Raw genomic sequence first — 25,172 nt, forward strand, 5'->3', positions numbered from 1 at the left:
AGAGGATGAAGATGGCACACCTAAGAATGAAGCAATACCAGCAAGCAAAAAAGAAAAGGGCACACAGCAACAAGTGACAGCAAAAAGTACAGCCAAGAAGCAACGAAGAGTGGTGGTGGTGGGAGACTCACTACTGAGAGGCACCGAAGCAGCCATCTGCAGACCGGACATAACTGCAAGAGAAGTATGCTGCCTTCCAGGTGCGATGATCAAGGATGTGACCGATAGGATACCAAAGCTCTTCAGCTCCAAGGACGTCCACCCATTTCTTCTGATACATGTTGGCACCAATGACACGGCAAGGAAGGACCTACCGACAATCTGCAAGGACTTTGAAGAGTTGGGGAAGAAAGTAAAGGAACTGGATGCACAGGTAGTTTTTTCTTCTATCCTTCCAGTAGATGGGCATGGCACCAGGAGATGGAACAGGATCCTTGATGCAAACAACTGGCTAAGACGATGGTGCAGACAACAAGGATTTGGATTACTGGACCACGGTGTGAATTACTGGTATGATGGACTCCTCGCCAGAGACGGACTACACCTCAACAAACCTGGGAAACACACATTCGCCAGAAGACTCGCTACACTCATCAGGAGGTCGTTAAACTAGAAGAAGAGGGGACGGGAAGAAAAACATTAGACTCGAACAAAGACGACCCAGGAAAACATACTCAGAAGGGAGGTAAGAACATTTCTAAAACAATCCACAGTGAGGAGATTGGAACAAAACAAAATCCTCTAAACTGCATGCTCGCAAATGCCAGAAGCCTGACAAACAAGATGGAAGAACTAGAAGCAGAAATATCTACAGGTAACTTTGACATAGTGGGAATAACCGAGACATGGTTAGATGAAAGCTATGACTGGGCAGTTAACTTACAGGGTTACAGTCTGTTTAGAAAGGATCGTAAAAATCGGAGAGGAGGAGGGGTTTGTCTCTATGTAAAGTCTTGTCTAAAGTCCACTTTAAGGGAGGATATTAGCGAAGGGAATGAGGATGTCGAGTCCATATGGGTTGAAATTCATGGAGGGAAAAATGGTAACAAAATTCTCATTGGGGTCTGTTACAAACCCCCAAATATAACAGAAAGCATGGAAAGTCTACTTCTAAAGCAGATAGATGAAGCTGCAACCCATAATGAGGTCCTGGTTATGGGGGACTTTAACTACCCGGATATTAACTGGGAAACAGAAACCTGTGAAACCCATAAAGGCAACAGGTTTCTGCTAATAACCAAGAAAAATTATCTTTCACAATTGGTGCAGAATCCAACCAGAGGAGCAGCACTTTTAGACCTAATACTATCTAATAGACCTGACAGAATAACAAATCTGCAGGTGGTTGGGCATTTAGGAAATAGCGACCACAATATTGTGCAGTTTCACCTGTCTTTCACTAGGGGGACTTGTCAGGGAGTCACAAAAACATTGAACTTTAGGAAGGCAAAGTTTGAACAGCTTAGAGATGCCCTTAATCTGGTAGACTGGGACAATATCCTCAGAAATGAGAATACAGATAATAAATGGGAAATGTTTAAGAACATCCTAAATAGGCAGTGTAAGCGGTTTATACCTTGTGGGAATAAAAGGACTAGAAATAGGAAAAACCCAATGTGGCTAAACAAAGAAGTAAGACAGGCAATTAACAGTAAAAAGAAAGCATTTGCACTACTAAAGCAGGATGGCACCATTGAAGCTCTAAAAAACTATAGGGAGAAAAATACTTTATCTAAAAAACTAATTAAAGCTGCCAAAAAGGAAACAGAGAAGCACATTGCTAAGGAGAGTAAAACTAATCCCAAACTGTTCTTCAACTATATCAATAGTAAAAGAATAAAAACTGAAAATGTAGGCCCCTTAAAAAATAGTGAGGAAAGAATGGTTGTAGATGACGAGGAAAAAGCTAACATATTAAACACCTTCTTCTCCACGGTATTCACGGTGGAAAATGAAATGCTAGGTGAAATCCCAAGAAACAATGAAAACCCTATATTAAGGGTCACCAATCTAACCCAAGAAGAGGTGCGAAACCGGCTAAATAAGATTAAAATAGATAAATCTCCGGGTCCGGATGGCATACACCTACGAGTACTAAGAGAACTAAGTAATGTAATAGATAAACCATTATTTCTTATTTTTAGTGACTCTATAGCGACAGGGTCTGTTCCGCAGGACTGGCGCATAGCAAATGTGGTGCCAATATTCAAAAAGGGCTCTAAAAGTGAACCTGGAAATTATAGGCCAGTAAGTCTAACCTCTATTGTTGGTAAAATATTTGAAGGGTTTCTGAGGGATGTTATTCTGGATTATCTCAATGAGAATAACTGTTTAACTCCATATCAGCATGGGTTTATGAGAAATCGCTCCTGTCAAACCAATCTAATCAGTTTTTATGAAGAGGTAAGCTATAGACTGGACCACGGTGAGTCATTGGACGTGGTATATCTCGATTTTTCCAAAGCGTTTGATACCGTGCCGCACAAGAGGTTGGTACACAAAATGAGAATGCTTGGTCTGGGGGAAAATGTGTGTAAATGGGTTAGTAACTGGCTTAGTGATAGAAAGCAGAGGGTGGTTATAAATGGTATAGTCTCTAACTGGGTCGCTGTGACCAGTGGGGTACCGCAGGGGTCAGTATTGGGACCTGTTCTCTTCAACATATTCATTAATGATCTGGTAGAAGGTTTACACAGTAAAATATCGATATTTGCAGATGATACAAAACTATGTAAAGCAGTTAATACAAGAGAAGATAGTATTCTGCTACAGATGGATCTGGATAAGTTGGAAACTTGGGCTGAAAGGTGGCAGATGAGGTTTAACAATGATAAATGTAAGGTTATACACATGGGAAGAGGGAATCAATATCACCATTACACACTGAACGGGAAACCACTGGGTAAATCTGACAGGGAGAAGGACTTGGGGATCCTAGTTAATGATAAACTTACCTGGAGCAGCCAGTGCCAGGCAGCAGCTGCCAAGGCAAACAGGATCATGGGGTGCATTAAAAGAGGTCTGGATACACATGATGAGAGCATTATACTGCCTCTGTACAAATCCCTAGTTAGACCGCACATGGAGTACTGTGTCCAGTTTTGGGCACCGGTGCTCAGGAAGGATATAATGGAACTAGAGAGAGTACAAAGGAGGGCAACAAAATTAATAAAGGGGATGGGAGAACTACAATACCCAGATAGATTAGCGAAATTAGGATTATTTAGTCTAGAAAAAAGACGACTGAGGGGCGATCTAATAACCATGTATAAGTATATAAGGGGACAATACAAATATCTCGCTGAGGATCTGTTTATACCAAGGAAGGTGACGGGCACAAGGGGGCATTCTTTGCGTCTGGAGGAGAGAAGGTTTTTCCACCAACATAGAAGAGGATTCTTTACTGTTAGGGCAGTGAGAATCTGGAATTGCTTGCCTGAGGAGGTGGTGATGGCGAACTCAGTCGAGGGGTTCAAGAGAGGCCTGGATGTCTTCCTGGAGCAGAACAATATTGTATCATACAATTATTAGGTTCTGTAGAAGGACGTAGATCTGGGTACTTATTATGATGGAATATAGGCTGAACTGGATGGACAAATGTCTTTTTTCGGCCTTACTAACTATGTTACTATGTTACTATGTTACTATGTATGTGTCAATTTATTATCATTTAATCTGGGTGTGGTCTGTAACCTTTTTCCCATATGTGAGGGTAACCATACTTTGAATATATTGTTTTTTTGTTCATCATTAAGATTGAATTCATGTGTTTAATTCATAAATTCAAAGCCATGAGTCTGACCAGACGTGTCTGACCATCTTAGAAATTGCATTTTTAAATTGCAGTTTTTTAATTGCTATGAATTAGACTAGAATTCCATGGGGCATTTGACCATTCATCACTGCTGTATTTTCATCATCCTCATCACCACCTGTATCATCTAATCCATTTGTTTTGTCTACCCACAGTTATGCTTCACCCTGCTTTCCTGCTTTCTGTGTATATGAAGTGCATATAATTCCCACCTGGTATGCTTCACCCAGCTTTCCTGCTTTCTGTGTATATGAAGTGCATATAATTCCCACCTGGTATGCTTCACCCAGCTTTCCTGTTTTCTGTGTATATGAAGTGCATATAATTCCCACCTGGTATGCTTTCCTTACCTGTTATTTTCTATCCATATGTACTTCACTCCTCTCTTGCGTCTTCCTTGCATACCTGAGTAGCCATCTACCCCACCCCCTCTTTATGACCTGGCTTAACTGTGAACATGTGCTCTGGACACACACGCCCACATCCCCTCTCTCAGCTGTGAGCCCTTAGGTGCCCATAAATTCAAAGCCATGAGTCTGACCAGAAGTATCTGACCATCTTAGAAATTGCATTTTTAAATTGCAGTTTTTTAATTGCTATGAATTAGACTAGAATTGTACTGGAATTGACTGGAAGGTAAAGGAATAGAAAACCACTATAATGTTTCGGTTTCTTTTAACATTCACCCCCATACTACTTTATTTCTTCCTATCTCCTGTAATCACTCCACCCAGTAAGGAACTAGTCATTTCTTCCTCAATCCTCCCCAGCCACCTCACCTCCTCCACAGAACTGTTCCTCCACATACAATCCATTCTCTCCAGGCACACACGGCCACATCAGGACCTATCCAGCTCACACCTTCTAACGCTCAGTCTGCTGCTCCTCATTGCTGGTGACATATCCCCAAATCCTGGCCCTCCTCATCACATTCCCACACTCATTTCTAATCCCCTGCCACGATCCTCTATACGTCCTCGCAACCTCAATAACCTCATACCCATTCATCCAGCCCCCACTCCCCCAATTTCCCTATCTGGAGCACTATGGAACGCACGCTCTGTCTGCAATAAACTTTCATTTATCCATGACCTCTTTATCAATAACAAACTCTCCTTCCTCGGCATCACTGAAACCTGGCTCACCCCTTCTGACACAGCCTCCCCTGTGGCACTCTCTTACGGTGGCTTCCACCTTTCTCACACACCCCGCCCCAGCAGCAACCATGGCGGAGGAGTTGGTTTTCTCCTGTCAGATAACTGCTCCTTCACCCCAATCCCACTGCCACCCTCTGTTACCCTCCCTTCCTTTGAGGTGCACTCTGTGCGCATCTACTCCCCCTCCAACCTCCAACTGGCTGTCATCTACCGTCCCCCAGGGCCAGCCACCACCTTCTTTGACCACTTCACCACCTGGCTACTCCATTTCCTCGCCGCTGACATCCCCACTATCATCATGGGCGACTTCAACATCCCCATTGACACTTCCCTCTCAGTTGCCACTAAACTTCTATCTCTCACTTCCTCCTTTGGCCTCACTCAATGGTCTTCTACAGCCACCCACAAAGATGGTCACACACTGGACCTCATTTTCACCCGCCTCTGCTCCCTATCTAACCTCTCAAACTCACCTCTTCCTCTTTCTGACCACAACCTACTCACATTCTCTTCCCTTTCCACTCCTTGTCTACAACCCCCACCCCACAAACTCTCACACCCTCGCAGAAATCTTAAACACCTTGATCTTCACTCACTCTCTGAATCCCTCCTCCCTCTCACAGACATAAGCTCCCTACACAATGTGGATGATGCTGCCGCTCTATATAACACCACAATAGCTGCAGCTTTGGAATCTCTTGCCCCTCTCACACATACCAAAGCTCGCAAAATCAACAGACAACCCTGGCACACCAGCATGACCAAAGAACTGAGGCGAGCTTCCAGAGCTGCTGAGCGCAGATGGAAAAGATCCCACTCCAACGAGCACTTCATCACATTCAAACAGTCCCTCACTACTTTCAAAACAATGCTCGCCACAGCAAAACAAACCTACTTCTCATCTCTCATATCCTCCCTGTCTCACAACCCCAAACAGTTATTCAACACCTTCAACTCTCTCCTCCGTCCCCCAGCACCTCCTCCCTCCCCACTCATCTCAGCTGAAGACTTTGCCTCATTTTTCAAGCAGAAAATTGAGAACATCAGAGACAGTTTTAATAAACAACCCCCAGAACCCTTCCTCCCAACTGCCTAGCCCTCCACCTCCAAAACCAACTTCTCCACCATTACAGAAGACGGACTCTCCACTCTACTCTCAAGATCGCATCTCACCACCTGTGCACTTGACCCACTCTCATCCCACTTCATCCCAAACCTCACCACAGTCTTCATCCCAACCCTAACCCATCTCTTCAACCTATCACTAACAACTGGCATTTTCCCCTCAAGCTTTAAACATGCCTCAATCACACCTATCCTCAAAAAGCCCTCTCTTGACCCATCCTCTGTATCTAGCTATCGCCCTATATCACTTCTCCCCTTTGCCTCAAAACTACTGGAACAACATGTCCATCTTGAACTGTCCTCCCATCTATCTTCCTGCTCCTTCTTCGACCGCTTTCAATCAGGCTTCCGGTCACACCACTCCACTGAAACTGCCCTAACTAAGGTCACCAATGACCTATTAACCGCCAAGAGCAAGCGACACTACTCTATCCTCCTCCTCCTGGACCTGTCCTCTGCCTTTGACACAGTGGACCATTCCCTGCTGCTGCAGACCCTCTCATCCCTTGGAATCACAGAATTGGCCCTATCCTGGATCTCATCATACCTAACTGACCGTACATTCAGCGTCTCCCACTCACACACCACCTCCTCACCTCGCCCCCTATCTGTCGGAGTCCCGCAAGGTTCAGTTCTAGGACCCCTGCTCTTCTCCATTTACACCTTTGGCCTGGGACAGCTCATAGAATCTCACGGCTTTCAGTATCATCTCTACGCTGATGACACACAGATCTACATCTCTGGACCAGATCTCACCTCCCTACTAACCAGAATCCCTCAATGTCTGTCTGCTATTTCATCCTTCTTCTCCACTAGATTTCTAAAACTTAACATGGACAAAACAGAATTCATCATCTTTCCCCCATCTCACACGACCTCCCCAACGAACCTATCCATTACAGTAAACGGCTGCCCGCTCTCCCCAGTCCCACAAGCCCACTGTCTTGGGGTAATCCTTGACACTGATCTCTCCTTTAAACCACATATCCAAACCCTTTCCACTTCCTGCCGCCTCCAACTCAAAAATATTTCACGGATCCGCAAATTCCTAAACCAAGAATCTGCAAAGACCCTAGTCCATGCCCTCATCATCTCCCGCCTTGACTACTGTAACCTCCTGCTCTGTTGCCTCCCCTCGAACACTCTTGCACCCCTCCAATCTATTCTAAACTCTGCTGCCCGACTAATCCACCTGTCCCCCCGCTATTCCCCGGCCTCTCCCCTCTGTCAATCCCTGCACTGGCTCCCCATCACCCAGAGACTCCAGTACAAAAGCCTAACCATGACATACAAAGCCATCCACAACCTGTCTCCTCCATACATCTGTGACCTCGTCTCCCGGTACTTTCCTGCACGCAACCTCCGATCCACACAAGATCTCCTTCTCTACTCCCCTATTATCTCCTCTTCGCACAATCGCATACAAGATTTCTCTCGTGCATCCCCCCTACTCTGGAATTCTCTACCACAACATATCAGACTCTTGCCTACCATCGAAACCTTCAAAAAGAACCTGAAGACCCACCTCTTCCGACAAGCCTACAACCTGCAGTAACCACCGATTGACCAAACCGCTGCACGGCCAGCTCTACCCTCACCTACTGTATCCTCACCCATCCCTTGTAGATTGTGAGCCCTCGCGGGCAGGGTCCTCTCTCCTCCTGTACCAGTTGTGACTTGTATTGTTCAAGATTATTGTACTTGTTTTATTATGTATACCCCTCCTCACATGTAAAGCGCCATGGAATAAATGGCGCTATAATAATAAATAATAATAATAATAATAATAATAAAAATGTCAACATTATAAAAGGCATCCATCTTGTCATTGAAGTTTGGAACGTCTTATACAATTTTCATTAACTGATCGTGTATTTTCAGATTAATTTGTGCTGCTCTGTCATGGAATTTTTTCTGTTGTAGTTCATCTGCCTGAAAATCTTCTACTGAAACATCTGGATTTTGTGTGTCTGGTAAAAATGATTTGGCGCATTGTCTTCCTGTTTGTTTGATCGTGTAACAACAGAAGCCTTTTTTATATCTTGGTGCAATTTGGACAATAATTCTGTTTAAGTATCAATTTGATCTTCCAATTGTTCATTATGTTCTGACAATATCAAACAATTTGGACAATTGAAGTAATCCCCGTCAGACTCTTGTGTGTCACCTTGTGTGTCAGTATGACCAATGTCTTGTGTGATAGTACATGCTTTATGTGTTTGTGTTTCAGTTTTCTCAAAAACTAAATTATTGTACACTCAGACCATTTTGAAGCTTTCTCTGTAACTTGTTTTACTGAGAAAAGCCTTATCAATTTTAAGATTCTCTGCTTCGCATTGGCTATACAAACTAGACCATAATTGTGAATCTGTATGGCTATGAACAAACTTAAACTCTAATACTTTTCTTAGAATAATCATGAATAAAATCCATTTTCTCACATATGGAATGTCTTTTCCTCTAGTGGATTGATCCAATGGTCAATGGATGGTCCTCCGTATCTTTACTGACTCCTCAGACCTCCGCCTGGATGGGACACATGTAGCTCTTTATGGTTGGAGACACAAATCTTCACTCCTCTGTAGGCTCTGTCTGATCCTTGTGACGTGAAATAGTGGAATTCCTGCGCCTTGAACAACAGGTGTTTAGCAGAGCTCTCCTCCCCCTGCGTGCAATCGAAAGGAATCCACCCAAAATAGCACAAAAAACAGATTTGGCTGTGCTCCCCAAAATGTTAGAAAAAAATAACACTTTCTTACTTTTTTTTTTTTTAAGTAAGAGCACGGTGAGGATAGAAAGGAACGCAATATTGAATAATGTGGATAAAACAAATCTTGTTAATGTTTATTCAAAAAGTGATTACAAAAATGAAGAAAAGTTCATAGCACCCAAACATAAGTATTAGATTATAAAAGAGAAAACAAGCATTCAGTGGTTCTTACATATGGTCTTGAAGTTGATGTGGTGCGGGTTGGACATTCTTAAAGTATGAGAGATCTCCTGAACAAGAGTTAGGTCGGCTTATATACTATTTTGACCCATAGACTTACATTGGTTTCTATTTTTCCTGTCTCATAACAACATAAGATGTTCTGCCGCTATGTTCATGGCCTCTACCATATTAGAAGAACACTAGTAACTTGCGGAATATGAATATTAGTTTTTTGTACATTACCTCATTTTGAAATGCTTAAGCATATAGCCTGTGATCTTTAAGAACCATTTACTATCTCCAAATAGCCACATATTGACAGTTCTGACAAAAGACCTATAGTTCTGACAGAGAACAGATGTATTGGCCAAAATCCTCAGAATAACTAATTCCCTCAATATACAGAGTATCTATTTGCTAGTTAGAACCTGCATATGTTACGTAATCTACATTTTATTATTATTGAAATACTAATATTTTACAGTGGCTTACCCTCCTTCTGGAGTGTGTCAATGACTGCCTTCTAGACATTTGTCCAGTCAGCAGATGTGGAGCCTACTGAAACAGACTAAGGGACCTTTTTTAAATGTTTAGGAAGCCACTGCAGGTGTTTTTATTCTAATTTACTGACATAATGACTTTTGGGTTTTCATTGGCTGTAGGATATAGTCATCAACAGAAATAAACGCTTGAGATAGATCACTCTGTAATGACTAATATAAGAGTTTAATTTTTTGCATTGAAGAACTGAAATAAATAAACTTTTTGATAATATTCTAATTTATTTAGAAGCACTTGTATGTGACTATATAAAAACAATTAAGAACTTAAAAAAGCTTCTCCCCTGTGTGAATTCTTTGGTGGCTAGAAAGAGATGGTTTCTTCACGAAACATTTCCCACATTCTGAGCAGGAAAAAGGCTTCTCCCCTGTGTGGGTTTTCTGGTGGCTAACAAGATTCGCTTTGTGTTTAAAACATTTCCCACATTCTGAACAGGAAAAAGGCTTCTCCCGTGTGTGGGTTTTCTGGTGGCTAACAAGATTCGATTTGTGGTTAAAACATTTCCCACATTCTGAACAGGAAAAAGGCTTCTCCCCTGTGTGGGTTTTCTGGTGGCTAACAAGATTCGCTTTGTGGTTAAAACATTTCCCACATTCTGAACAGGAAAAAGGCTTCTCTCCTGTGTGGGTTCTTTGGTGGGTAACAAGCTTGTTCACTGTGTGAATGCTCTGGTGACTGACAAAATCTGATTTCTGGTTAAAACATCTCCCACACTTGGAACAAGAAAATCTATTGTCTGCTTTGTGAAGTTTTTGTTGTTTGAGAAATGACTTTTCTAGGGGAAAACTATTTCCATATTCTGAAAATGAAAATGTCTTCATTGCTTTAGGAGCAGTTCGATTTTTAATGCTTATTTTGTGACTTTGATTTTCATTAGTACTAGGCAATGAATCAGAAGACAGGACCTGTTCCAAATGATCAGATGGCAGATCTTTGCTGTGAAGGGATGATGGTATATTTGGAGTAATGGCATTCACTTCAATTGTATCCTGCGGGATCTCAAGATTATCTGATTTAAACATTGAAGATGTCAGCTGTCCCTCTGATCTCCTGGTACGGTCATCTGCCAAGAATAAAACCAATTATTATTTTAGAATAAAATATCCTTAAATTCTATATTTTTGAACATTTCTATTTAAACGGTCTGTAAAAATGGTAAGTTATGCAAAATTATTAAATTATTCACCAAGACAATGACAGTTTACAGTTTACAGACTGTGCTCAAAACCACATTAAGCATCCATGCTTTTGGCATTACTATTGTGAGAAGAAACCACTTATTTTACGGCATGTGTATCTCCTGGAGCACAATTTGGGCACTATGTGTTGGGTAATAACTTGGGAAATTTGCAATTTTCACTCTCCAACATCCACTGCGCGTGCTAATATCTGGAAACTGCAGTGCAGTCAAAATAGTCACTATTCCTATAGATTCATTTATTGAGGGTTATAATTTACAAAATGGGGTCACTTTATAGGGATTTCATCTGCTCTGGTTTTCTGCAATTTTGTCATATTAGGGATTCTGCAAATGGTGTGTCCCATCTCCTCTGGGATCTGCTCCTGCAACGTCTGCTTCGGACACCAGACGCGGCTTACTAATTCTGCAGGCGATGCTGGAAGCTCTTGGCGGTGCAGGCTTTTCCCAGCCACTAAGATTAGGGTGCCTGGCATCTGTAGTACCATCCAGTCTGGCAGTATGGGTGTTTGTGCTATCAGCTGCAGTAATCTGCTCCCTGTTTTAGCCAATTGGAATGCACCACACCTTTTTAATCAGATACATTTGTATTAACCATAACAAGATTTACAACAGATCACATGTTCATACTCATTTTATGTTTTACAGTAAATTAACCCCCCGATGGAAACCATATCAGGAGCAAACAATAATTCGTCCATAGTTGACAATATCAAACCGAGTTGCAGTTTACCATAAGTTGTACTCTATAATACTATATACTGATAGAACATTAATCCTATCCAACCACGGCTGCCATAATTTATGGAAGAAATCCAGCTCGTCTCTCCTGGTGTAAATACTTATCTCAAGTTGAATTATGTGGTTCATTTGAGCAATGAATTCGGAGGCTCCTCTCTAACCCAATATTTTGCAATCAGTTTCCTTGCAACAAACAATAATCTTGCAATTACAATTTTAGCAGTATTGTCAGTTAATATTTCCTCCACATACCCTAATATAGATATCAACGGATCCCTAGGGATAACGTACCCATACACCACTCCAATGAAGTTCAACACTACAATCCAATAAGAGGACAATCTGGGACAATCCCAAAGCAGATGCAATATGTCCGTCTGAGATTGAGAACACCTTGGGCAATCAGAATTGGACTTCGAATGCACCCCACCTTACTAAAGCTTGAAGCATATTGCTGGATTCTGCCAGATACAGCCTTGATCTCCTCTAGTTCAGTCCTCTGTGCTCAGCTCCCGGCTTGTGTATTTGTTTGCTGTTGTTACCCCAGCCTGTTTACTGACTACTCCTATGTCTCCTGAGTTAGTATTTTCTCTGGCCTCTTGGTTCTGACACGGTTATCGGTCTATTCTTCTTCCCATTTTACTCCACAGAACAGCAGGTAACACTGTGGCCCAAGCCTAGGGGTCTCTGTGTAGGTCCAAATCCATGTAGAGGGGTTAAAGAAGTGAAAGGGTAATGGGCAAAACTGTGACTATAGACAATAACACATCTACTGAAATGATCAAGCTGAATAATCATCCTCAGGAAAAAAAAAATGAGTAGTGGTGAAACTTCTCTGGAGTAATTGGAGTATGGGACTCGGTGGCTCTAGGCAATATAAACTATCGTAAGGACCAATATTTTCTGTCAGATAAATGTCAAGAAGAAATATTAGACATTTAAATATAACTTTTTATAATAGCGCAGAGCTGAGGGATCTTAAATTTAGATCTCAGGCATTTGGTAACTGAAACCTTTTTCTAAACACTACCAGGGAGCTACAGACTCAGATAAGTGAGGCAGGCCGATCCCACGACATTCAAACTATCATGCAGAATGAACATGTATATAAAAAAAAAAGTTACATCCTCAACAACAACATAGGTATGAGGGGAGAACTCCAACACTAAACCGGAGTTTATGGTGGACTACTGGAGCTACTATGTGTTAGGGGTCGAGTTCCCACCTCTGCACGGGGGGAATCTCAGTCCGTCTCCGCTGCGATCTCCCATTCTTCTCCTGCCGCAGTGGAGCCTGCTCAGCAGAGAGGTCGGTTCCAGCATCTTGCTCAGTCCCACTCTGTACGAAGAGTTACTGCTGCTTTTCCTGCTTCTGCCATTGAAGTCAGTGCTGGGCAGCGGCGAGCAGACGCTTCTAGGACTAAGTCCTGCTTTTCTTGTTCTGAGCATGCCCAGAGTAAGATCTCCCAGTGGAGATTGAGGGTCACATGGTCAGATACTGCAGCTAAGTCCATTGGTCCTTTCAGGAAGGTCCTGTAAGTGCTAGGACTAAGTCCTGCTTTGCACACACTGAGCATGCCCAGGGCAAGATCTCTCAGTGGAGATTTAGGGTCACATGCTCAGGTATGGCAGTCTCTCATTGGTCCTTCTAGGAAGATCTTTTGCTTGCTGCAGCTATATAAGGCTCGCATGGCCGCACGGCCATGCGCCAGTATCAATTCTAATATGTGCTTTGCGCCAGTGTGGTTATGCATGTATCTGTTCAGGAACCCAGCTGAAATAAGCCCCTAGAATGCTGGCACCTCCGGCGAGGAGATTGTGTGAACGTGATTCAGGGACCTGGCTGAAATAAGCCCCTAGAATACCGGCACCTCCGGTGAGGAGATTGCGTGTGTGCTTAACCAATGACTGCTATCAGTTCAGCAGTAAGCTTGTGCTCCTGTGAGGCTAACAGGGCGCAGTGCTTTCCTCTCGCGGCTGCTCTGTGAGGTAACAGAGCTAGTCTATACCGCCAAACAGTGCCACCATTCACTAGCAGCAGGTTCTCCTGCACGGTGGATCCCGGGCTGCGAACGCACCATTTATAATAAACATCTATTTTTACTCGGTGCGTTCCGCTAGCCCTAACAACTATGAGTCCTGACCAGAAGAGTAGAGAAAGTATTAGCGCCCCCATTTCAGGAGAGATTACTGCACAATCCGAATTACCGTATATACTCGACTATAAGCCGACCCGAGTATAAGCCGAGACCCCTAATTTTGCCACAAAAAACTGGGAAAACTTAATGACTCGAGTATAAGCCTAGTGTGGAGAATGCAGCAGCTACCGGTAAAAGTCAAAAATAAAAATAGATACCAATAAAAGAAAAATTAATCGAGACATCAGTAGTTTAAATGATTTTGAATAGCCATATTGAATCAGGAGCACCATATAAGGCTGGAGTCACACTCAGCGTAAGACAATACGGTCCGTATATTACGGCCGTAATACGCTGAAAAGTCCCCAAAATAGTGGTCCGTAGCTCCTCCGTAGGCAGGGTGTATCAGCGTATTTTGCGCATGGCATCCTCCGTATGTAATCCGGATGGCATCCGTACTGCGTGTTTTTCTCGCAGGCTTGCAAAACCGACATACGGCTATACAAGGGATCCATGTGTAAAAAAAACACATATACTGTATATATATATATATATATATATATATATATATATATATATATATATATACCGTATATACTCGAGTATAAGCCGACCCGAGTATAAGCCGACCCCCCTAATTTTGCCACAAAAAACTGGGAAAACTTATTGACTCGAATATAAGCCTAGGGTGGAAATGCAGAATTACCGGTGAATTTCAAAAATAAAAATAGATCATTATTGCCCCATAGCTGTGCCATATAGTGCTCTGCACCGTTCATTATTGTCCCATAGCTGTGCCATATAGTGCTCTGCACCGTTCATTATTTCCCCATAGCTGTGCCAAATAGTGCTCTGCACCGTTCATTATTGCCCCATAGCTGTGCCATATAGTGCTCTGCACCGTTCATTATTTCCCCATAGCTGTGCCATATAGTGCTCTGCACCGTTCATTATTTCCCCATAGCTCTGCCATATATTGCTCTGCACCGTTCATATTTCCCCATAGCTGTGCCATATAGTGCTCTGCACCGTTCATTATTTCCCATAGCTGTGCCATATAGTGCTCTGCACCGTTCGTTATTTCCCCATAGCTCTGCCATATAGTGCTCTGCACCGTTCATATTGCCCCATAGCTGTGCCATATAGTGCGCTGCACCGTTCATATTTCCCCATAGCTGTGCCATATAGTGCTCTGCACCATTCATATTTCCCCATAGCTGCCATATAGTGCTCTGCACCGTTCATATTTTCCCATAGCTGTGCCATATAGTGCTCTGCACCGTTCATATTTCCCCATAGCTGTGCCATATAGTGCTCTGCACCATTCATATTTCCCCATAGCTGTGCCATATAGTGCTCTGCACCATTCATATTTCCCCATAGCTGTGCCATATAGTGCTCTGCACCGTTCATTATTGCCCCATAGCTGTGCCATATAGTGCTCTGCACCGTTCATTATTGCCCCATAGCTGTGCCATATAGTGCTCTGCACCGTTCATTATTGCCTCATAGCTGTGCCATATAGTGCTCTGCACCGTTCATTATTTCCCCATATCTGTGCCCCATATAGTGCTCTGCACCGTTCATATTTCCCCATATCTGTGCCCTATATGCTCTGCACCGTTCACATTTCCCCATATATGCTCCACATAAATCTGTGCCACTGCTGCTGCTGCAATAATAAAAAAAAAATGCCATACTCACCATTCTTGCTTGCAGCTCCCCAGCGTCCGGTCCCGGCGTCTCTCTGCACTGACTGATCAGGCAGAGGGCGGCGCGCACACTATATGCGTCATTGCGCCCTCTGACCTGCACAGTCAGAGTGGAGAGATGCCGGGAAGATGGAGCGGCGCCCAGCGGCTGGAACGGGGACAGGTAAATATGCTATACTGACCTGGTCCCGGCGTCCGGCTCCTTCTCCCGCACAGCTGGTCTTCGGTGCCGCAGCTTCTTCCTCTATCAGCGGTCACCGGCACCGCTGATTAGAGAAATGAATAGGCGGCTCCACCCCTAAGGGAGGTGGAGCCGCCTAATCATTTCTCTAATGAGCGGTCCCACGTGACCGCTGAAGAGGGGAAGAGCTGCAGCACAGAAGACCGTGCGACAGGCGGGGAGCGCCAGGATCGCTGGAAGCAGGTAAGTATGCCTCAGTGCCCTCACCCGCCGACCCTGCCACCCACCTTGACTCGAGTATAAGCCGAGAGGGGCACTTTCAGCCCAAAAATTTGGGCTGAAAATCTCGGCTTATACTCGAGTATATACGGTATATATATATATATATATATATATATATATATATATATATATATCAGTAGACATATGGAACCAGGGCTCGAGCCAACACATCTCCTGCAGGCGTGAATAAATGTACAGTGGGTACAGAAAGTATTCAGACCCCTTTAAATTTTTCACTCTGTTTCATTGCAGCTATTTGGTAAATTCAAAAAAGTTCATTTTTCTCATTAATGTACACTCTGCACCCCATCTTGACTGAAAACAAAACAGAAAAGTAGAAATTTTTGCAAATTTAATATAAAAGAAAAACTGAAATATCACATGGTCATAAGTATTCAGACCCTTTGCTCAGACACTCATATTTAAGTCACATGTTGTCCATTTCCTTGCGATCCTCCTTAAGATGGTTCTACGCCTTCATTGGAGGCCAGCTGTGTTTAATTAACCCCCGAAGCCTTTTTCAGTTTTGCGTTTTCATTTTTCACTCCCCTTCTTCTTAGAAACATAACTTTTTTATTTTTCCATCAATATGGCCATGTGAGGACTTGTTTTTGCGGGACGAGTTGTACTTTTGAATGACACCATTGATTTTACCATGTTGTGTACTAGAAAACGGGAAAAAATTCCAAGTGTGGTGAAACTTTAAAAAATAAAAGTGCAACCTCACATTTTTTTTTTGTTTGGCTTTTTTGCTACCTTCACTAAAAGCTGAAACTGACCGGCCGTTATGATTCTCCAGGTCATTACGAGTTCATAGACACCAAACATGTCTAGGTTCTTTTTTATCTATGTGGTGAAAAAAAAAAGTTGTTAAAAAATAAAATTTGCGCCATTTTCCGATACCCTTAGCGTCTCATTTTTCGTGATCTGAGGTTGGGTGAGCGCTTATTTTTTTAATCCTTTTTTTATTGATAGATCAGGCGATTCTGAGCGCAGCAGGGCCAAATATGTGTATGTTTGATTTTATTTTTATTTTATTTTGTATGGGCAAGGGGGGGGGGGGATTTTAATTTTTAAATTCTTAAAATCTTTTTTTGTTTTACTTTTGGCATGCTTCAATAGTCTCCATAGGAGACTAGAAGCTGCCACAACCTGATTGGCTCTGCTACATAGAGGCGATGTTCAGATCATCTCTATGTAGCTGATTTACTCACTTGCTATGAGCGCCGACCACTGGGTGGCGCTCACAGGAAGCCGGCACTGATAACCATAGAGGTTTCCAGGAGACCTCAGATTGTCATGCCAACACACCGGTGAGCCGCAATCACCTGACGAGTTGTCACCGGTGTGCGTATTTCCTTCGCGATTGCCAGAAGCGAAATTTAAATGCCGCTTCAGAGTTTGACAGCGGCATTTCACTGGTTAATAGCCGTGGCTGAATCTCGATTCCACCCGTGGCTATTGCGGGCACATGTCAGCTGTTCAAAACATGATGAAAGATGTGTGTTCACCACCGGAGCCCACATCAAAGGGAGGAAGTCTGACATTGGCGCACTATTACGCCCGATGTCAGTAAGGAATTAAACTTATAGGAATTGATTTGGAAAGGCACACACCTCATAGCTCACAGTGCATGTCAGACCAAATGAGAATCATGAGGTCAAAGGAACTGGCCAAGGAGCGCAGAGACAGAATTGTGGCAAGGCACAGATCTGGCCAAGGTTACAAAAGAATTTCTGCAGTACTCAAGGTTCCTAAGAGCACAGTCGCCTCCATAATCCTTAAATGGAAGAAGTTTGGGACCATCAGAAGTCTTCCTAGACCTGGCCGTCCGCCAAATTGTGCAAACGTGGGAGAAGAGCCTTGGTGAGAGAGGTAAAGAAGAACCCCAAGATCAGTGTGGCTGAGCTGCACAGATGCAGTAGGCGGATGGGAGAAAGTCAACTATCACTGCAGCCCTCCACCAGTCAGGCCTTTATGGCAGAGTGGCCCGGAAGCCTCTCCTCAGTGCAAGACATATGAAAGCCCGCATAGAGTTTGCTAGAAAACACATGAAGGACTCTCAGACTATGAGAAATAAGATTCTCTGGTCTGATGAGACAAAGATGGACCTTTTTAGTGAAAATTCAAAGCGGTATGTGTGGAGAAAACCAGGCACTGCTCATCACCTGCCCAATACAATCCCAACATGATGAAACATGATGGTGGCCGTATCATGTTATGGGGGTGTTTTTCAGCTGCACGGACAGGATGACTGGTTGTCATTGAAGGAAACATGAGTGCGGCCAAGTACTGAGATATCCTGGATTAAAACCACTTTCAGAGTGCTCTGGACCTCAGACTTGGCCGAAGGTTCACCTTCCAACAAGACAATGACACTAAGCACACAAAGGAGTGGCTTCAGAACAACTTCTTGACTGGCCCAGCCAGAGCCCTGCCCTAAACCCAATTGAACATCTCTGGAGAGACCTGAAAATGGCTGTCTGTTGTGAATTCTGCTCTTGGGTTCCCTCCAGTGGTTGTAGGTGGGAATGCAGTTGTCTCTGAGTCGCAGTCCTGGCCAGGTGGTACTTGCGGCTTCTGAGTTTCCTCCCTCAGGTGATGTGGGTGAGGTCGTTAGGTGCTGCTCTACTTAACTCCACCTAGTGCTTTTATCCTGGCTTCCTGTCAATGTTCCAGTATTGGACTTGTTTTCCTCCTGGATCGTTCCTGTGGCCTGCTGCTCTGCATAGCTAAGTTTTCCTTGCTATTTTGTTTGCTTTTCTTCTGGTCCAGCTTATCTATTTGTTTGCTGTGGAATGCTCTGGGGACGCAGAGGGGTTGTACCTCCGTGCCGTTAGTTCGGTACGGAGGGTCTTTTTGCCCCCTTTGCGTGTGTTTTTTAGGGTTTTGTGTTGACCGCAAAAGTTATCTTTCCTATCCTCGCTCTGTTCAGAAAGTTTAGCAAAGTGAGGCCCGACTTTCTGAACAGAGCGAGGATAGGAAAGATAACTTTGCGGTCAACACAAAACCCTAAAAACCACGCAAAGGGGGCAAAAAGACCCTCCGTACCGAACTAACGGCACGGAGGTACACCCTCTGCGTCCCAGAGCTTCCAGCAAACAAATAGATAAGCTGGACAGAAGAAAAGCAAACAAAATAGCAAAGGAAAACTTAGCTATGCAGAGCAGCAGGCCACAGGAACGATCCAGGAGGAAAACAAGTCCAATACTGGAACATTGACAGGAAGCCAGGATAAAAGCACTAGGTGGAGTTAAGTAGAGCAGCACCTAACGACCTCACCACATCACCTGAGGGAGGAAACTCAGAAGCCGCAGTACCACTTCCCTCCACCAACGGAAGCTTACAGAGAGAATCAGCCGAAGTACCACTTGTGATCACAGGAGGGAGCTCTGCCACAGAATTCACAACAGTAACCTCCCCTTGAGGAGGGGTCACCGAACCCTCACCAGAGCCCCCAGGCCGACCAGGATGAGCCACATGAAAGGCACGAACAAGATCGGGAGCATGGACATCAGAGGCAAAGACCCAGGAATTATCTTCCTGAGCATAACCCTTCCACTTAACCAGATACTGGAGTTTCCGTCTTGAAACACGAGAATCCAAAATCTTCTCCACAATATACTCCAACTCCCCCTCCACTAAAACCGGGGCAGGAGGGTCAACAGAAGGAACCATAGGTGCCACGTATCTCCGCAACATAGTAACATAGTAACATAGTAACATAGTTAGTAAGGCCGAAAAAAGACATTTGTCCATCCAGTTCAGCCTATATTCCATCATAATAAATACCCAGATCTACGTCCTTCTACAGAACCTAATAATTGTATGATACAATATTGTTCTGCTCCAGGAAGACATCCAGGCCTCTCTTGAACCCCTCGACTGAGTTCGCCATCACCACCTCCTCAGGCAAGCAATTCCAGATTCTCACTGCCCTAACAGTAAAGAATCCTCTTCTATGTTGGTGGAAAAACCTTCTCTTCTCCAGACGCAAAGAATGCCCCCTTGTGCCCGTCACCTTCCTTGGTATAAACAGATCCTCAGCGAGATATTTGTATTGTCCCCTTATATACTTATACATGGTTATTAGATCGCCCCTCAGTCGTCTTTTTTCTAGACTAAATAATCCTAATTTCGCTAATCTATCTGGGTATTGTAGTTCTCCCATCCCCTTTATTAATTTTGTTGCCCTCCTTTGTACTCTCTCTAGTTCCATTATATCCTTCCTGAGCACCGGTGCCCAAAACTGGACACAGTACTCCATGTGCGGTCTAACTAGGGATTTGTACAGAGGCAGTATAATGCTCTCATCATGTGTATCCAGACCTCTTTTAATTCACCCCATGATCCTGTTTGCCTTGGCAGCTGCTGCCTGGCACTGGCTGCTCCAGGTAAGTTTACCACCCAAAGTACTAATGCATCTCAATAGAGGGATAAGAGAAGTTCTGAGACCATTTTTTTTTCTTTGCAGTGTGTTTTGTCTCTCTTTTCCCCTTTACATCTGGGTGGTTCAGAACACAGGTGTAGACATGGACATTCAAGGTCTGTCCTCTTTGATGGATAATCTCACTATAAGTGTACAAAACATTCAAGATTTTGTGGTTCAGAATCCGATGTCAGAGCCTAGGATTCCAATTCCTGATTTGTTTTTTGGTGATAGATCTAAGTTCTTGAATTTCAAATATAATTGTAAATTGTTTCTTGCCTTGAAACCTCGCTCCTCAGGTGACCCTGTTCAACAAGTAAAGATCATTATTTCTTTGTTACGTGGTGACCCTCAAGACTGGGCGTTTTCCCTTGCGCCAGGAGATCCGGCATTGCGTGATGTTGATGCGTTTTTCCTGGCGCTTGGATTGCTTTATGACGAACCTAATTCAGTGGATCAGGCAGAGAAAATCTTGCTGGCTCTGTGTCAGGGTCAGGATGAAGCGGAGATATATTGTCAGAAGTTTAGAAAGTGGTCTGTGCTCACTCAGCGGAATGAATGTGCCCTGGCAGCAATCTTCAGAAAGGGTTTCTCTGAAGCCCTTAAGGATGTCATGGTGGGATTTCCCATGCCTGCTGGTCTGAATGAGTCTATGTCTTTGGCCATTCAGATCGATCGACGCTTGCGTGAGCATAAAGCTGTGCACCATTTGGCGGTACTATCTGAGCATGGGCCTGAGCCTATGCAATGTGATAGGACTTTGACCAGAGCTGAACGGCAAGAACACAGACGTCGGAATGGGCTATGTTTTTACTGTGGTGATTCCACTCATGCTATCTCCGATTGTCCTAAGCGCACTAAGCGGTTCGCTAGGTCTGACACCATTGGTACGGTACAGTCTAAATTTCTATTGTCCGTTACTCTGATTTGTTCTTTGTCATCCTATTCTGTTATGGCATTTGTGGATTCAGGCGCTGCCCTGAATTTGATGGACTTGGAGTATGCTAGGCGCTGTGGTTTTTTCTTGGAGCCCTTGCAGTATCCTATTCCATTGAGAGGAATTGATGCTACGCCTTTGGCCAAGAATAAGCCTCAGTACTGGACCCAATTGACCATGTGCATGGCTCCTGCACATCAGGAGGATATCAGCTTTCTGGTGTTGCATAATCTGCATGATGTGGTCGTTTTGGGGCTGCCATGGCTACAGGTTCATAATCCAGTATTGGACTTGAAATCTATGTCTGTGTCCAGCTGGGGTTGCCAGGGGGTACATGGTGATGTTCCATTTTTGTCTATTTCGTCTTCCACTCCTTCTGAAGTTCCAGAGTTTTTGTCGGATTATCGGGATGTATTTGATGAGCCCAAAACCAGTGCCCTACCTCCTCATAGGGATTGCGATTGTGCTATTAATTTGATTCCTGGTAGTAAGTTTCCTAAGGGCCGATTGTTCAATTTATCTGTGCCAGAACACGCCGCTATGCGGAGTTATATAAAGGAATCCTTGGAGAAAGGCCATATTCGCCCGTCATCATCACCGTTAGGAGCAGGGTTCTTTTTTGTGGCCAAGAAGGATGGTTCTTTGAGACCTTGTATTGATTACCGCCTTCTCAATAAAATTACAGTCAAATTTCAGTATCCTTTGCCGTTGCTGTCTGATTTGTTTGCTCGTATTAAAGGGGCTAGTTGGTTCACCAAGATAGATCTTCGAGGGGCGTATAATCTTGTGCGTATTAAACAAGGCGATGAATGGAAAACAGCATTTAATACGCCCGAGGGCCATTTTGAGTACCTGGTTATGCCATTCGGGCTTTCCAATGCTCCATCAGTATTTCAGTCCTTTATGCATGACATCTTCCGAGAGTACCTGGATAAATTCCTGATTGTGTATTTGGATGATATTTTGGTCTTTTCGGATGATTGGGAGTCTCATGTGAAGCAGGTCAGAATGGTGTTCCAGGTCCTTCGTGCGAATTCCTTGTTTGTGAAGGGGTCAAAGTGTCTCTTTGGAGTTCAGAAGGTTTCATTTTTGGGGTTCATTTTTTCCCCTTCTACTATCGAGATGGACCCTGTTAAAGTCCAAGCCATTTACGATTGGACTCAGCCGACATCTGTGAAGAGCCTGCAAAAGTTCCTGGGCTTTGCTAATTTTTATCGGCGCTTCATCGCTAATTTTTCTAGTGTTGCTAAACCGTTGACTGATTTGACCAAGAAGGGTGCTGATGTGGTCAATTGGTCTTCTGCAGCTGTAGAGGCTTTTCAGTTGTTGAAGCGTCATTTTTCTTCTGCCCCTGTGTTGTGCCAGCTAGATGTTTCGCTCCCGTTTCAGGTTGAGGTTGATGCTTCTGAGATTGGAGCAGGGGCTGTTTTGTCGCAAAGAAGTTCTGATGGCTCGGTGATGAAGCCATGTGTTTTCTTTTCTAGAAAGTTTTCGCCTGCTGAGCGCAATTATGATGTTGGTAATCGAGAGTTGTTGGCCATGAAGTGGGCATTCGAGGAGTGGCGTCATTGGCTTGAAGGAGCCAAGCATCGCGTGGTGGTCTTGACAGATCACAAGAATTTGACTTATCTTGAGTCTGCCAAACGGTTGAATCTGAGACAGGCTCGATGGTCGTTATTTTTCTCCCGTTTTGATTTTGTGGTTTCGTACCTTCCGGGCTCTAAGAATGTGAAGGCTGATGCCCTGTCAAGGAGTTTTGTGCCTGACTCTCCGGGTGTTCCTGAGCCGGCGGGTATTCTCAAAGAGGGGGTAATTTTGTCTGCCATCTCCCCTGATTTGCGGCGGGTGCTGCAAAAATTTCAGGCTGATAGACCTGACCGTTGCCCAGCAGAGAAACTGTTTGTCCCTGATAGATGGACTAGTAGAGTTATCTCTGAGATTCATTGTTCAGTGTTGGCTGGGCATCCTGGAATCTTTGGTACCAGAGATTTGGTGGCTAGATCCTTTTGGTGGCTGTCTTTGTCACGGGATGTGCGTTCTTTTGTGCAGTCCTGTGGGACTTGTGCTCGGGCTAAGCCCTGCTGTTCTCGTGCCAGTGGGTTGCTTTTGCCCTTGCCGGTCCCGAAGAGGCCCTGGACGCATATTTCTATGGATTTTATTTCGGATCTCCCCGTCTCTCAAAAGATGTCGGTCATTTGGGTGGTTTGTGATCGCTTTTCTAAGATGGTCCATTTGGTACCTTTGTCTAAATTGCCTTCCTCCTCTGATTTGGTGCCATTATTTTTCCAGCATGTGGTTCGTTTACATGGTATCCCGGAGAACATCGTTTCTGACAGAGGTTCCCAGTTTGTTTCGAGGTTTTGGCAATCTTTTTGTGCTAGGATGGGCATTGATTTGTCTTTTTCCTCGGCTTTCCATCCTCAGACAAATGGCCAAACCGAACGAACTAATCAGACTTTGGAAACATATCTGAGATGCTTTGTTTCTGCTGATCAGGATGATTGGGTGTCCTTTTTGCCGTTGGGTGAGTTCGCCCTTAATAATCGGGCCAGCTCGGCTACTTTAGTTTCGCCGTTTTTCTGCAATTCTGGTTTCCATCCGCATTTCTCTTCAGGGCAGGTTGAGTCTTCGGACTGTCCTGGTGTAGATACTGTGGTGGATAGGTTGCAGCAGATTTGGACTCATGTGGTGGACAATTTGACATTGTCCCAGGAGAAGGCTCAACGTTTCGCTAACCGCCGGCGTTGTGTGGGTCCCCGACTTCGTGTTGGGGATTTGGTTTGGTTGTCGTCTCGTTATGTTCCTATGAAGGTTTCCTCTCCTAAGTTTAAGCCTCGTTTCATTGGTCCATATAAGATTTCTGAGGTTATCAATCCTGTGTCATTTCGTTTGGCCCTTCCTGCTTCTTTTGCCATCCATAATGTGTTCCATAGGTCGTTGTTGCGGAGATTCGTGGCGCCTGTGGTTCCATCCGTTGATCCTCCTGCCCCGGTGTTGGTTGAGTGGGAATTGGAGTATGTGGTGGAGAAGATTTTGGATTCTCGTATTTCGAGACGGAAACTCCAGTACCTGGTCAAGTGGAAGGGTTATGGTCAGGAAGATAATTCCTGGGTTTTTGCCTCTGATGTTCATGCTGCCGATCTGGTTCGTGCCTTTCATTTGGCTCGTCCTGGTCGGCCTGGGGGCTCTGGTGAGGGTTCGGTGACCCCTCCTCAAGGGGGGGTACTGTTGTGAATTCTGTTGTCGGGCTCCCTCCTGTGGTCATGAATGGTACTTCGGCTGGTTCTGTCCATGGACTTTCTCTGGTGGCTGTGGGTGTTTCTGAGTTTCCTTCCACAGGTGACGAGGTTAAATCGTTAGCTGGCTCCTCTATTTGACTCCACTTAGATCTTTGCTCCATGCCACCTGTCAATGTTCCAGTATTGGTCTAGTTCTCTCCTGGATCGTTCTTGTGACCTGTCTTCCCAGCAGAAGCTAAGTGACTGCTTGTTTTTCTCTGGTTTGCTATTTTTCTGTCCAGCTTGCTATTTGGATTGTTGTCTTGCTTGCTGGAAGCTCTGGGACGCAGAGGGAGCGCCTCCGCATCGTGAGTCGGTGCGGAGGGTCTTTTTGCGCCCTCTGCATGGTCTTTTTGTAGGTTTTTGTGCTGACCGCAAAGCTACCTTTCCTATCCTCAGTCTGTTCAGTAAGTCGGGCCTCACTTTGCTTAATCTATTTCATCTCTGTGTTTGTATTTTCATCTTTACTCACAGTCATTATATGTGGGGGGCTGCCTTTTCCTTTGGGGAATTTCTCTGAGGCAAGGTAGGCTTTATTTTTCTATCTTTAGGGCTAGCTAGTTCCTTAGGCTGTGCTGAGTTGCATAGGGAGCGTTAGGAGCAATCCACGGCTATTTCTAGTGTGGTTGATAGGATTAGGGATTGCGGTCAGCAGAGTTCCCACGTCCCAGAGCTCGTCCTATATTAT

General features: G+C 44.3%; 1 protein-coding gene across 1 annotated transcript in view; it reads right to left on the bottom strand.

Moving 5' to 3' along the window:
* Positions 1-8,910: 8,910 nt before the first annotated feature.
* LOC138663356 (gastrula zinc finger protein XlCGF7.1-like) overlaps positions 8,911-25,172 on the bottom strand; it is a 100,357-nt gene continuing 84,095 nt past the window's right edge. The window contains exon 3 of the mRNA XM_069749535.1: positions 8,911-10,652. Within this exon, the coding sequence (XP_069605636.1) occupies positions 9,856-10,611 (756 nt within the window). The 5' untranslated portion in view covers positions 10,612-10,652 and the 3' untranslated portion in view covers positions 8,911-9,855. The remainder of the gene's footprint in view (positions 10,653-25,172) is intronic.

This window comes from Ranitomeya imitator, chromosome 2 (genome assembly GCF_032444005.1).
Source record: "Ranitomeya imitator isolate aRanImi1 chromosome 2, aRanImi1.pri, whole genome shotgun sequence".
NCBI classification, from domain to species: domain Eukaryota; kingdom Metazoa; phylum Chordata; class Amphibia; order Anura; family Dendrobatidae; genus Ranitomeya; species Ranitomeya imitator.